The sequence below is a fragment of the Cydia amplana genome, chromosome 11 (assembly GCF_948474715.1).
Source record: "Cydia amplana chromosome 11, ilCydAmpl1.1, whole genome shotgun sequence".
Lineage (NCBI taxonomy): Eukaryota > Metazoa > Arthropoda > Insecta > Lepidoptera > Tortricidae > Cydia > Cydia amplana.
The window spans coordinates 9,895,719-9,909,493 of record NC_086079.1 but is presented as its reverse complement, the minus strand read 5'-3'; the positions used below and the strand labels follow the sequence as shown (position 1 = coordinate 9,909,493).

The 13,775-nt window shown below is 38.7% G+C and overlaps 1 protein-coding gene across 1 annotated transcript; it reads right to left on the bottom strand.

Moving 5' to 3' along the window:
• Positions 1 to 4,677: 4,677 nt before the first annotated feature.
• On the bottom strand, positions 4,678 to 5,538 carry LOC134651984 (larval/pupal cuticle protein H1C-like). The gene has a single exon (XM_063507134.1). The coding sequence runs from the start codon at positions 5,465 to 5,467 to the stop codon at positions 4,688 to 4,690; it is 780 nt and encodes a 259-aa protein (XP_063363204.1). The 5' UTR covers positions 5,468 to 5,538; the 3' UTR covers positions 4,678 to 4,687.
• Positions 5,539 to 13,775: the final 8,237 nt, after the last annotated feature.

Genomic DNA, 13,775 nt, shown 5'->3' with positions numbered 1-13,775 from the left:
TACTTTTTGCATCCCATTTAAGACGTTTCTGTTTTGGTATATGGATGTACACCTCTGAACCAAATTTGTGCAATGTATTTATGTCAAATTCTTTGTTATACATCAGCTCGTATGGTGTCTTATTAGGTACCTTACTTGGTCCGGTCCGGTTGATCACATATGCAGCTGTACTCACTGCCTCTGCCCAAAGTTGTTTTCCTAGTACAGCTTCCTGTAACATTGTCCTTCCTGCTTCTACTAAAGTTCGCATCTCTCTTTCGGCCCGCGAATTTTGCTCTGGTGTGTAGCTGACAGATGTTTGATGAGTGATGCCTTTCCTGTTAAACAAATCCATAACATCTTTATTCATAAACTCTGTTCCACGGTCACTCCTAACAGTTTTGATTTTATGTCCCGTCTCATTTTCAAACTTGTTAACTAGTGTTTCGATCCTCTCTTTTGTCTCTGACTTCTGTTTCAAAAAATATACAAAGCGATAACTACTATAGTCATCCTTACACAGCAAAAAATATAGAGACCCACCTATGGACCTCTCCTCCATTGGTCCACACAAATCCATATGAATCAACTCCCCAGGGGCACTTGCCCGATTTGTGCTATTGCTGAATGGTAACCTATGCTGCTTTCCTTTAATACAAGGTACACATTGCTCAGTCAGCCCTTCATGTTTTACATTATTTTTACTCAATACTTCTTTTACCTGGTTATGATTCTGGTGAGCCAAGATACTATGCCATTCATTGACGCTTCTAGTAGTTGCCAAAGCAACTGCTTCATTAAACTCGAAATCCATTAAAAACAGATTTTCCTTGCGATATGAAGTGCATGTTACTTGGCCCCATCTAACAAACTTACATATCTTACTACCTGAAATCAACTTATACCCATTGTCAAAGGCACAAATTAATGAGAATAAATTGACTTTAAGTTCTGGCACATACAACACATCTAACAATACTGAGTCTACATATTCACAGCCATTGTTTGCTTTCAATTCTATAGAGCCAACACCACATACCTTTAGTTGGTTGCCGTTACCAACAGTAACCCATCTATTTTCTACCTCTGTGAATTTGGAGAAGAGCTCCCTGGATTTGCACATGTGCTCGCTGGCTCCCGAGTCCATCACAAATGCACGTCCAGTCCAAGAGCTCTCCATGATGTAAGCATTAGGAGCCCTCGACACTCTTGGGTGTTGTGGCTGTTGTCTTGCCCTGCAATCTTTAAAAAGGTGACCTACCTTTCCACAATAATTACATTTCCTATTTCTACAGTCTTTCTTAAAATGCCCTGCCTTTCCACACTCAAAACATTTCAAACTTTCATTTTTATCACCCTTCTTGATGAATCTTGCGTTGTTATGTTTGCTCAGCAGCGCAGCGGACGTGGCTTCGACTTCCACTTTACTAGCTCCGCTGCGTTCCTCCTCCACCAGTAAACGCGCTTGAAGATTCTTCAAAGTCCGCTCACTTGCTGCAACTGACTCCCATGCAGAAATAAAGTGCTTGTAGCACTCTGGTAGGCTCATGAGAATCTTCGTGATAACCATCTTCTCTGAAATGTCTTCCTTCATCATCTTTAGTTTGTTAACGATTTCATCAACCGTTGTCAGATATTTCGCCATGGGCGCTTCATATTTAAGGTTGTAGAACTTCTGCTGTACTAAATGAATGCCCACCTTCGACTTAGAATCGTAAACAGTCTCCAACTTGTCCCACATCTCTTTTGCGGTCTCGCATGTCGCTAAATAGTTTAAAACTGCCTCTTCCACTCTTAAAACAATAACTTCCTGGGCTTTTCTGTCTAAATCATCCCATTTTTCTTTCTCCGCTGTTGTAATTGTCTCCGCACACACCTCTGTTACTACTTTATATAATTTTCTCGCTTTCAACACAATAGTAGTTTGTAGCTTCCATGCTGGCCAATTATTTTCGCCGAGTATAACGGCCCTGCTGCTGTCCAGTTTCTCCATTATTACGACTTACTTCCTCTTGTTCGGCTTGTTAGAACCGACGACACCAATGTGCGTAAAAATTTGTCGTAATTACTTCTTTACCACTTTCCGTGCCTGGGCCCGTAACCTATTAGGATTAGGGCTCCAAGCAGGAAAGAAAAGCTTGTTATAACACCAAATGAATGTTTATTAAATCTCAAGCAAAACTACAGTAATGGCGTCTCATACAAAGAAGAACACTCTCATTTTGTTTTATATTGACCATAGATATTGACAATCAAATATCATAGACTATACTCTATATTTGTTTTTTTTTGTTGACATTAACAGTTATGCTCTAGCCTCAATTGTCTGGCTTGTTTCAATAGCAACTTGTTAGCAGGAGTGAGATGATCGCCGATGTACACAGCGGAGGCAGGCCCCACCAGGCCGATGTCAGCTGTTGACAAGCCGCGGTACTATGCGTAAAAATAGTAAAAATAAAAACTAAAATCTACTTAACTTCGCTGCCCGTCTCAAACTACGCCTAATATTTTTAGTGATATTTGAATTGAATAACTAGACGCGCATGATACAATACAAGTCATATAGGAATTATGATTTAACTCTAGTTAAGGCGAAGTTATGTACTAAAGGCAATTTAACGTACGTATACCCCTTATTTTATAACGGGGTTTAGCCATTGCCCATTAGGTATTAAGTATTAGGTATCTGACTGATGATAGGATCTTGGACAATTTAAGGGAACTTCTTAAATGTATAAATTAATACTTCTTTTGATATACAGTGGAATCTCGATAGCACGAATCTGAAGGGAAACGCCAAAAACTTCATATTAACGATTTTCGTCTTACAGAGGTTACAGAGGACTTAGAAAGGTTTTTATAGGTTTTTGTGTTCATCTTAAAGAGATTTCAAGTTACAGAGGTATAATTAATGATAATATCGTATTAGAGAGGTAATTAATACTTACGCATAAAGTACGGTCTTATTAATTTCTTCGAGTTACAGAGGTTTTTTGATAAATAATTTCGAGATATAATCTGTAGGAATACTTATATTCCATGCCTCTCTATTGCCAATGCACTCGGTACGTGTTTGCCATGCCTTTAGTAATGAAAACATGTAAATTTCCGCAGTAAATGCATCCTAACGTATTCCTACATATTACAGAACCAGAAAGAGCCGAAGCACTGCCAATTTTTCATGCCTTGACAGGATGCGATACGGTGCCGTATTCGAACAAGATACGACACGTACTAGATCCATTCTAGATACGTTATAGTTTAGATTTCAACTAGTTCCCTTTTGCAGCGCAATTCGGGCAACCAATGTCACTTTTACGTTAGATAGTGTTTAGATATCTATTATGTGAATTGGATCTCTAAGTCATATCTTGTGGAAATTGTCCAATATTATCTCCAGAATCGTGGAAATGTCAAATTTGACAGGTTAGATCTTAAACATATCGTTATCGTATCTTGGTGATGTCTAAAAGATATCTAATAGATGTCTATTTCTAAATCCGAATCGGGCCCCAAGTGTCTTCTTTTAATGGGAGAGGTAAAAAGAGTGCCTTTGATGCCTGGAATGCCTACACTGAAGCAACTTGCGGATTCAAGGCATTGTTGGACGGATCATTGGCAGAAGCGGACAGTTTTATTCAGAAACTTATTATAAACATGTACCTACCATCGGTAAGAATAAACTAGTTTGATACAAATTCAGCGTACCTATTTTAATATAAAATAGTTACAATCTATTTTGTAACGAATGACGTAAGAATGACTCCAAGATTTTATTTTTCTGCTCAAGCCCTTGAACAACAGCCAAGGACTGGATAAAATATCTATTTACAAAGAGGGATAGACAGCTAGAAAATATACCTCCAACGAAAGCCGCTCTTCGCCAGCACACACTTCGGGCAATATATCAAGGAGTCCATGTCTGGGGACAAGCCTTAGTGCCTCTCCAAAAGCTTCCGAGTCCTTCTTCTTGGGGCTGGAGAATGGAAGACAGTGAATGGACCCCTGTTTGATAAGATTTACACGATGTCGCAAGTGTGTGCCAGGAACTCACTCGTTGCAGGTGCAAGACGAGACAGGTGGCAAAAATCGTTGCAACTGCATTAATGCATAAACTGCAAAATGAAAGTGCAGTGATTTTTGTCCGAAGTTAAGCAACGTCGGGCGGGGTCAGTACTTGGATGGGTGGCCGTTTTTTTGCTTGTTTTGCTCTATTTTTTGTTGATGGTGCGGAACCTTCCGTGCGCGAGTCCGACTCGCACTTGGCCGGTTTTTTTTATCTTTGGCGATAAATAATTGGTATCGAATGGCTGAACATATATTAATACTAGGAGTGACATAAAGCTAATTGCTTCTCTTTACCGCTTTTGGTTGTGTTTGATACACTTATAATTGGCAGCAATGCTAAGCCAAGGAAGTATACAATATTATTTTAATCTTCAACTTTAATTGATTTTAGTTTATTAATGAGTATTACTCGAGTTGTACAGTACTTAACTAAGTGCCCCAGCATAAGTAAGGTTGCCATATTATTTCTAAAGAAAAGTGCATATTTATGTTAGGGAACCGACTGTACGTAACGTTTTTTAGCTTTCATATTTAAGTGGACATATGAAAGCAACAAGTTCAAAGTTATAGTTAAACAAAATATCGATAGTATTCACATAATTTATTATTTTAATTAATTGGTGTTCGCCAGTTCCGCTTTTCACCACGCGTGAACAAGGGGGGAATGAGCGAGATGGGTAGAGTGCAGGGGGGCGGCGTGGAGGAGTCCAGAGTGCGCTAGGGGAGCGGCGTACACGCTGTGGGCGACGGGAGCGTAGGCGGCGTGTGAGATCACGGCGGGGCTGCTGTGGACGTCCACGCGGGACTGGTGGGACACGGCGGAGGGCGCGATGGCGTGAGCGACGACCGGGGCGGCGTGCACGGCGTGAGCGAGCACGGGTGCGGCGTGCACGGCGTGGGACACGACGGCGGGGCTAGAGATGACATCCACACGGGATTGGTGGGAGGTAGCAGCGGGCGCGTGGGCGATGATGGGGGCAGCCAGAGCGTAGTGTCCGAGGGAACGCTTCTTCAACCAGTGTCCGTGTCCAGCGAGGCCATGGGCGGCCAGACCGTGCGCGGAGTATCCGAGCAGAGGCGCGGCGTGAGCGGTGACCAAGGGAGCGTGGGCGACGACGGCGGGGCTGGAGTGCACGTCGACGCGGGACTGGTGCGAGACGGCGGCGGGCAGGGCGTGGGCGACCACAGCAGGGGCCACGACAGAGTGGGCGAGGGGCGCGACGGCGTGCACGAGGGGCGCGTGGTGCTCCAGAGCCTTGGCCTGCAGGTGCAGGGCGCGGGCGCCGATGACCTCAGCGGTGTCCATCGGGCGGCCGTGCGGGTCCAGCACCAGCGCGGGGTGGTGCGGCGGCTGCGCCAGCGGCAGCAGCGACCCGCAAGCCACGGAGGCGAGAGCGAACAACACCACCATCGGTTTCATTTTTTCCGTGGTCTGTGTATTGACTGGCGAACAAAGATCACTTCAAACCGCGTCGGTCGACTGATAAATTTGACTTGCCCTCCGCCGTTTTTATACTGACCGGATATAATTAAACGTAAGGCGAATTCGGTTCAAAATAAAATCACCTAGAACAATGTCAGTTGTCAAATTGAAGTGTGACCTCGGAGAGTGTGTATGCGCCGGTCGGAGTGGAGGCATTTCGCGGTCGACGTATGTAGTGCGCGACGACTAGGAGCCATCATGATGCTTTTAATTTTATAATTTTGACTGAAATTATTTTTTTTTTACAAATTAACTGTCATGATTTATCGTTATGCGTAGGTGTGTAAATATAACGTTAATTTGTTAGCGTTTAAGTGTTAATTAATGTGTACTTTATGATAGTCATTTATTTTTGTGTTAAAAAAAATCTTTCTAATTTAACAAAAAAAAGTCAAAATTACTTAAATTAGGATTCTGTAAAGGACATCAATACGTAGGTAAGGTATGCTCGGCGCTCCAAAGTTCCTTATTTTAATAATATTAGGTACATCTAAGCACACATTTTAGTAGTCCAAACTTACGTTTCGTTTTCTTGATGAATCAGTATCCGATTAGATAGGTACCAAAAGTACACGTAAGTTAAGTAAGATTAGCAACCATCATAGGACCTAAATACTGCAAAGAAGAAGAAGTGAATACATCCATATACTAATATTATAAATGCGAAAGTGTGTCGGTTTGTTACCTCGTCACGCTTAAACCGCTGAAGTCGCTGAACCGATTTAGTTGAAATTTGGTATAAAGATAGTTTGAGTCCCGGGAAGGACATAGGATACTTTTTATCTCAGAACTCACCCCTTAAGGGCGTGAAAAGGGGGGTCGAAATTTGTATGGGCAATCAATAACCGCTGAACCGATTTTAGTTGAAATTTGGTATGGAGATAGTTTGAGTCCCGGGGAAGGACATAGGGTAGTTTTTATCCCAAAAATCTCCCTTTAAGGGGGTGAAAAGGGGGGTGGACCTTTGTATGGGGAATCGTTAAAAACCAGATTGGGTAAAAATAAGCTACCTAAATTACTAACTCCATGCAGACGAAGTCGCGGGCAAAAGCTACTTTTTTATAACTGTCAGTAAAACGTTTATGGCACCTAGTTAAATAATTATCTTCAGTAGAACTTACAAATCTACCTTGTTTTGTTATAAGTTATGAATTGGCCCGCGAACTTCTTTTGTACTCACGAGAGTATCTCGTTATTCTTCTTAATTTCCCCTATTTTATTTCTTTCATTAGTTCTTCATTACCTGTCTTTATTTAGAGATTGCTTCTCAGCGATAAGAGCACCTGTTGCCGCTTTATTGTAATTCCATTCATTATATCTACATCTATAATATAATTGATATGATTTGTAGGATATTGTAGGATGCCATCATATTTACGAGTAGATTCTTATTTTAAATCTGTAAGTACTTAAGTAGGTACCTAAGCCATATAGAGACATTGGTGAGCGGTAGCGACTATCGCGCACGCGCCAAAGCCTGCGTCGGCGCTCGGCGGCGGTCACTCGGGCGCGACCAGTACAAAGAATTAATCAAGCTATAGTTATCGATTCCGGGTTGCTTGCTCGTATAAATCATACGCTCTAATAACGTGAAACTACTTTGTTTGCTTGGTTATTTAAAGATTTTAATGCTAGTGGCTGTTGAACCACCTAGGTACTTTTATCAATCAATCAATCAATCAATATTTTATTAACCACCCTTTTGCCATCTTTGTCCATATTTTAGCTTTCACTAAGATCTAAGTTGGTAAGATATTTATAAACTTCAACCACTTGAAAAACGCGGGGTTATATTCAAAGTAGAAGGATCCTCTACTTCAGAACCCGAACTTATAAAGCGTCAACGCACTGTCCAACCGAATGCCGACCCTAGTGCGGTTCGATAACAAAAAAATAAAGCTGTTCATTAATTATGAGGGGGTATTTTTGACCGGTATTGTAACTATTTGACTTGACACCGACTTCAACTGCTAGCGCACATAAAACCGGATAATATATTAAGGTTTTATTTTTTTACTATTAGTTTTTGGCTTTCTTCCTGCCTGGCCAAAGAGTCTTGTTACCTACTGACGGTCTAGCATGAGTTGCGTTCTCGCGCGCGGGTCCATACTTGAGATGTATGGAGATGTATGGAGTCGCGCGCGAGAACGCAACTCATGCTAGACCGCCTGTTACTTATGTCTAAAAAGTTTTGCGCTTCGGGTAAGTTTTAAGTTTGAAGGTTTGGATCTGAATCCATCAAAACTTGAGGAATTCCCTCAATTCCCACATCATCATAACTGAACCTTGATAATATGTTCCTTTGAAACCTTACTTTCTTTATACAAACAAGCCAAACGTGAACCACGCGTCATTGAAAGTTGAAAGAGTTCCGTTGTGGTTTTCATCAGGAGTTACATTTTATCGAATAAACCTGGTATACCTGGTACCTACTTTAAAAAAATACTCCAAATCGGTCCCGAAAAGGGTGTACCCTTGTTTTGTCGACAAACTTTTCATCGAATATTATTTCATCGACAACGATTCATCGAAACATTAGTACTCGTAATATTGTTTGGCGTTATTTTGTTTCATATACTACTTATTTAAATTTTTCTTACTGCGTAGAAATACTATTCAATGAATATTACTTGATCGCTGATTTGTTTCAAATTATTTTAATTGACTCAACTACTAAACATTGCAATTCATTTGTTTGACGTATTACTTTAATACATTTTTATATGTCGTACTACACATTTATACATTTTTCTGTTGTAAGAATTTTAAAATTATGTATATAATTATCTCATACAAATATGTATAATAAAACTAAGTAGGTTTTGGTTAGGTTAGATTAGAACTGAGAACCCACACAGAAACGAACGGCTTTCAAAGTAGGTTTAGGTTAGGTTAGGACTGCGACCCCATACAGAAACGAACGGCTTTCAAAGTAGGTTTAGGTTAGGTTAGAACTCCGACCCCACACAGAAATGAACGGCTATCAAAGTAGGTTTAGGTTAGGTTAGATCTGCCACCCCACACAGAAACGAACGGCTTTCAAAGTAGGTTTAGGTTAGGTTAGAACTGAGACCCCACACAGAATCGAACGGCTACCAAAGTAGGTTTAGGTTAGGTTAGAACTGCGAGCCCATACAGAAACGAACGGCTTTCAAAGTATTACAAATATTAAATAAATATGAAATATTACAAATTGAAATAATATTATGCGTAATAAATTTTATTAAATGCAATCCAAAATTAAATAAGAAAACCCGTAAAGAAATACCACGATATAAACTATATGCATAATAACTCGAGTACCAATTAAAAGTCCGAGATTTAAATTTACTAGTATCGATTCTTCGACGCAATGACTTGTCGATGAAATGAAAATACTTGAAACGTTGTCTTCGAAATAACATTCGATGAAATGTCTGTCGGCAATTCAAGGGTAAACCCCCGAAAAGTGGCATGCCTTAAAAATGCCAGGAAGTTCATTCAATTAGCATATTGATTCGGTTTAGCGCTCTTTCACTAAGCACAACACACGTTAATGATAATTTATAATTAACCCGTGGAGCGCCCAGAACCAAGAATAGTATGGAGTTACCATACTTACCATCACACGTAATAATAATTATGATAATAGGAATCTTACAAAACAAAATAAGTATTTAATAAACTACTCGGAGCTTTGGATGTCACGTTATTTCATCAGAAACGTGACGCCATCGCCAAGTAATTTTGCATATTTGTTTAGTCGAGTGACATTATTCACAAAAGTGGAATAAGCTCCAGATAAAGTGATGCCATTTCGTGAACTGGGATACAAAATATGTCTGTATTTTGATATTTTTATTTTGCTTTGTGAAAATGACAACATGCGATTACGCAAAATTGGATACCTAGTAAGTAGATAAATGTTACGTTATTGCCAATATTTATGTACATTTTCCGTCAGCTTTGTTACGTTTGAGCATTTTTTTTCATATAAGTGTAGAAAAAACATATCGTCGGTGCGAATAAAAAATCGCTATGTGTTTTTTTACGACTTTTTGATTTTGGCATATTTTAATTCCTTTTTCAATTTCCCGTCGACCTATATCAATATTTTTTTTATATCTATATTAGTTTTGAAAATAACTAACAAAATTTGTACAAAAAAAGAGCTGTGTGATTTTTTTTGCACATAACGAAATTAAATGCCTTGTTTTCCGTCGAGGGTGATGGCGATAATGTTGCACATGGCGATTTATTGACCCTAGGCAATCGGGTCCGAGTTACTAGACAATAACTGTTATTTTCTTGCTTTACTATGAAAAATAATCTACGTATTTTTTTAAATTATTAATAAATTATTCTATATCTACATGCTAAATAATATTGTAGTGGACGGATACGTCTGCTACAAACTCATCGGCGGTTCGCCGCACCTTGAACCGCCAGTACGTATAGACAAGTTGGCGGCCAGCCGCGAAGCGGGCCGCAGCTCTTCATTCAACCGCCGCGGTAGAAATTTTGTGGCGGTTAAGGTTAACCGCTGGTGCGTAAGGGCCCTAAAATCCGCTATGTATCATTTCTCGTGCACGTTACTTTGGCAACAAATCGCTATGTGTAAGCTTTACACATGACGATTTTAAGTGAACCAAATTTAAGTCGCTATGTAGCAAAATTCTGGTTAAAATAATTTATATTGTAAAAATGTACGAAAAAACTGTTTATTTTCTGCATAAGTATCATGTAAAAACCATTGATCTACCAGAAAAAAAATACAGGTGCAACAAATATATTACAAACAGGAAAATAAACAGGTTTTTTGTCTCCTGTAAAGTAGCTAAAAAATACATGGCGATTTATATATTAACGATATTGTAACACTTACACATTTTGTCAAAAGTTACAGTATACCAATAAGTTATAAGTGCACAACTTTTGGTCGAACAAACTTTATAATTTTTTTATCCACAGTTCAGTGTATACAAATACCTCTGAGTATAGGATATTGAATTGTCCGTGGCGATATAAATTATTAATTTAATTCCACTAATTATTGCGTCACAAAATGGTACTTTGACAATAATAAGGCGTAGGCAGGCGTCGTACGTCTGGAATTTAATAGCCAACTGTCAAAACCAATTTAGTCGACGAAATAGGATATAATTTGCATGGTAATCTGTTTGTTCTCAATCGATCTAGGTTACTTACTCGCACATTCAAAGTACCTACGAATCTAGTCTGTCTAGACTCAAGATACGATGATAGATTATCTAGTATAATTCGTCGACATTGTTGGAGTATCAAGATTTCTATCCACATCGATTTCTTCCTCAAATAATCAATCCATAAACTAACTAGTATGTATTAACACGTAACTAACTTCGTCGCTATGGTTACTTTACAATTAAAGATAAAGATAAGATAAGATAAAATATAGTTTATTCAAGTAGGCATAATTACAATGCGCTTATGAACGTCAAATAAAGCTAGGTAGACCGGCTTTAACCCTACACCTCTGCCCCGAGAAGATTTAAATCCCCCCTCAATTGGAGGAGGGTATCCCAATACGGGACCGGCAACAAACTCGGCGGGACACATCTTTTAAAAAAAACTACATCTTATAATTAACATGCATTACGAGAAAATAAGTAAAAAAAATACAATTTAAATTACTATAGAATTCATGCAATTATACACATAAGGTGTAATAGAAATTTGATTAAAAAAATATATACATATGTACATGGAATCATACAAATACGTAGCTCGTAATTCGTATGCTAAAAAATCATGGGGAGAAATAATAAATGTGATGGGATATTTTTACTAAATATGAAAAGAACTTGTTACATTTAGTCATGCAGGTATTTTAAAATAAAAATAGCTATCTATTATGCGGTCACAAATAATATGATTTCTGGTTGATTATGATAAAAAATTTAATTTCACCCTTGTAGGATTCACGAGTCCACCTTACTACGAGTAGACAACCGCCACGCACCACTAACAAGAAAAGAAAATAAGCTTTTTCCTGCAAGACGTTACTTTTTTTAGACAAATCCGGAATCCTTGACTGTTTATTAAATTGGCGTCAATGCACTTATTCATAAAACCTTGGTTGAAAGCATAATCCACACAATAATTTCACGCACGTCCTCAATTTTAAAGGTGATAGAGGTTCACGCGCGGCGATTAGTGGCTATTTTCAGAGGCCGGACGTCGACCTCGTCACATCTTGAACACAATCCAGCCAAGAGCCTAAACTTGACGTGATTGAGGCACTTGTTATTTAAAGATTAACTCTCTTATGACCGCGGACGAGGGTTGACGGGAGAGCTCCGGGAACTATAATATTCCGGGATTGCATTCAACGTCCCGTTTACAACATCTGTGGAATATAATGAACCGGAAGGCTGTGACAAGAGCTGCTCCTGCTATTTATAGACCTGTCTCGTCTATGTACGGCGCGTATTGTTTGATAAAAGGTCAGTAGCGAAACATTGCCATCGATCACAGTATACTCATTACTCTCATTAGACTATCACTTTGTGATAATTATCCACTAAGTACATAGTTATATTTTATTTACCACATCAGCTCGTAAAGGCTCTCTTTATTCTTCGAAAAACTGATTAGAAAGTTGTATTTGAGCCACAAGAGTGGCAAAGTAATTAAATGTAAATTTTGAGTTGTTTACTCATGTTGGTGGTATTTATCTTTAAGTGATGATATCTAATGAAAGACATTTAATATCGTTCATCTGGATTTGATTTGTAATGTTTTACAGTTAGTATTTTTCTCGCATTGGCGTGGTATTAGATTTTGTGTTTTACTCGCTAGCAAACTTTGTTTAACACTCTCGTGCCTTGACACCTTCGCAAATCTCAAGATTTACGAATTCGAGTATAAATTTTTTTGTATTTTCAACGTTGCATTTCTCGAATTTACATAAATATTCCTTAATCTGTTTGAATTAGCATTAAGAGTGATATAAAAGGAAACTATGTTTATAAAGTATCTATGCCGATACGTTAATAGACAGGATGTAGATAGCTAAAATATCTAATGTAGAAGCCGTATTCGGAAAAGATAATTCAGTACCAATACAATTCCAACTTAGGGTCCGATTCGGATTTTGAAATAGACATCTTTTAGACATCACCAAGATACGATAACGATATTTTTAATATCTAACCTGTCAAAATTGACATATCCGCGATTCTGGAGATACTCTTGAACGATTTCCACAAGATATGACTTAGAGATCCAATTCACATCTAATAGATATCTAACTATATCTAACGTAAAACTGACATTGGTTGCCCGAATTGAGCTGCAAAAGAGAACTAGTAGAAATCTAAACTATAACGTATCTAGAATGGATCTAGTACGTGTCGTCTCTTGTGAATATCTTGAAGTTCGAATACGGCAGTTACTCGTAATTACTTTTTACACCACGTCGGGGGCAATCAAGCTTACGGTCAGTCTGAACGCTGAACGCGCCGAACCCGCCACCAAAAAGCTGCTTCCATACAATCGAAGTTACGCTCTAGTTTTAAAACGACATGCTTAACCTTTTGGACGCCAATGACCGATATATCCGCACTATAGGTTCAACGCCAGAGACTGATTAAACGGTCACAGACCACAGAGCAACATAGACTTACGTGCATATGCATAAAGTTCAATTTCAGTTTTGACACTTCGGTGACGTGGCGTCAGCGTGACAGCTTTTGTGTTTGACACGGCGTCGAAAAGGTTAAATTAAAGTCTATTTTTTTATTGGGTAGACTGAAATGACAGTTAATAGTATGGAATGACATTTCATGTTCATACAATTAACTGTCATTTCAGTCTACGGAATAAAAAAATAGACTTTAGGTACCTACCTATATGAAACTTGGCATGACAATTTAGGTAAAGTAACCGTGCGCATCCAATACGTTTTCAATGCAATTTTGTTTCAACAGATGCACTATTGATAATGAAGCTCTAGTGTAGTGTAGGTACCCTACTGTGGGTCTCGTAATACAAGAATGAATTTGGTACTTGTATGTTAATTTTGATTTATTCCCAGAAGTAGAGCCCACACATGCAATTTTGCAGTGACATTCGGATGTTGCAATCAAATAGTGCTTGGATATCATTGTTTACATGTAACATGTAAATAATGTAGTATAATGTTAAATACTATGAATACAGTAATATGTTAACACATTAATCTAATCTAATACCTTTAAACGAGCAATTGTTGTTTATTTATATA

Bases quoted from the DNA above. Each gene is read 5' to 3' on its own strand.
- LOC134651984 (XM_063507134.1), bottom strand. From the start codon at position 5,467: ATGAAACCGATGGTGGTGTTGTTCGCTCTCGCCTCCGTGGCTTGCGGG.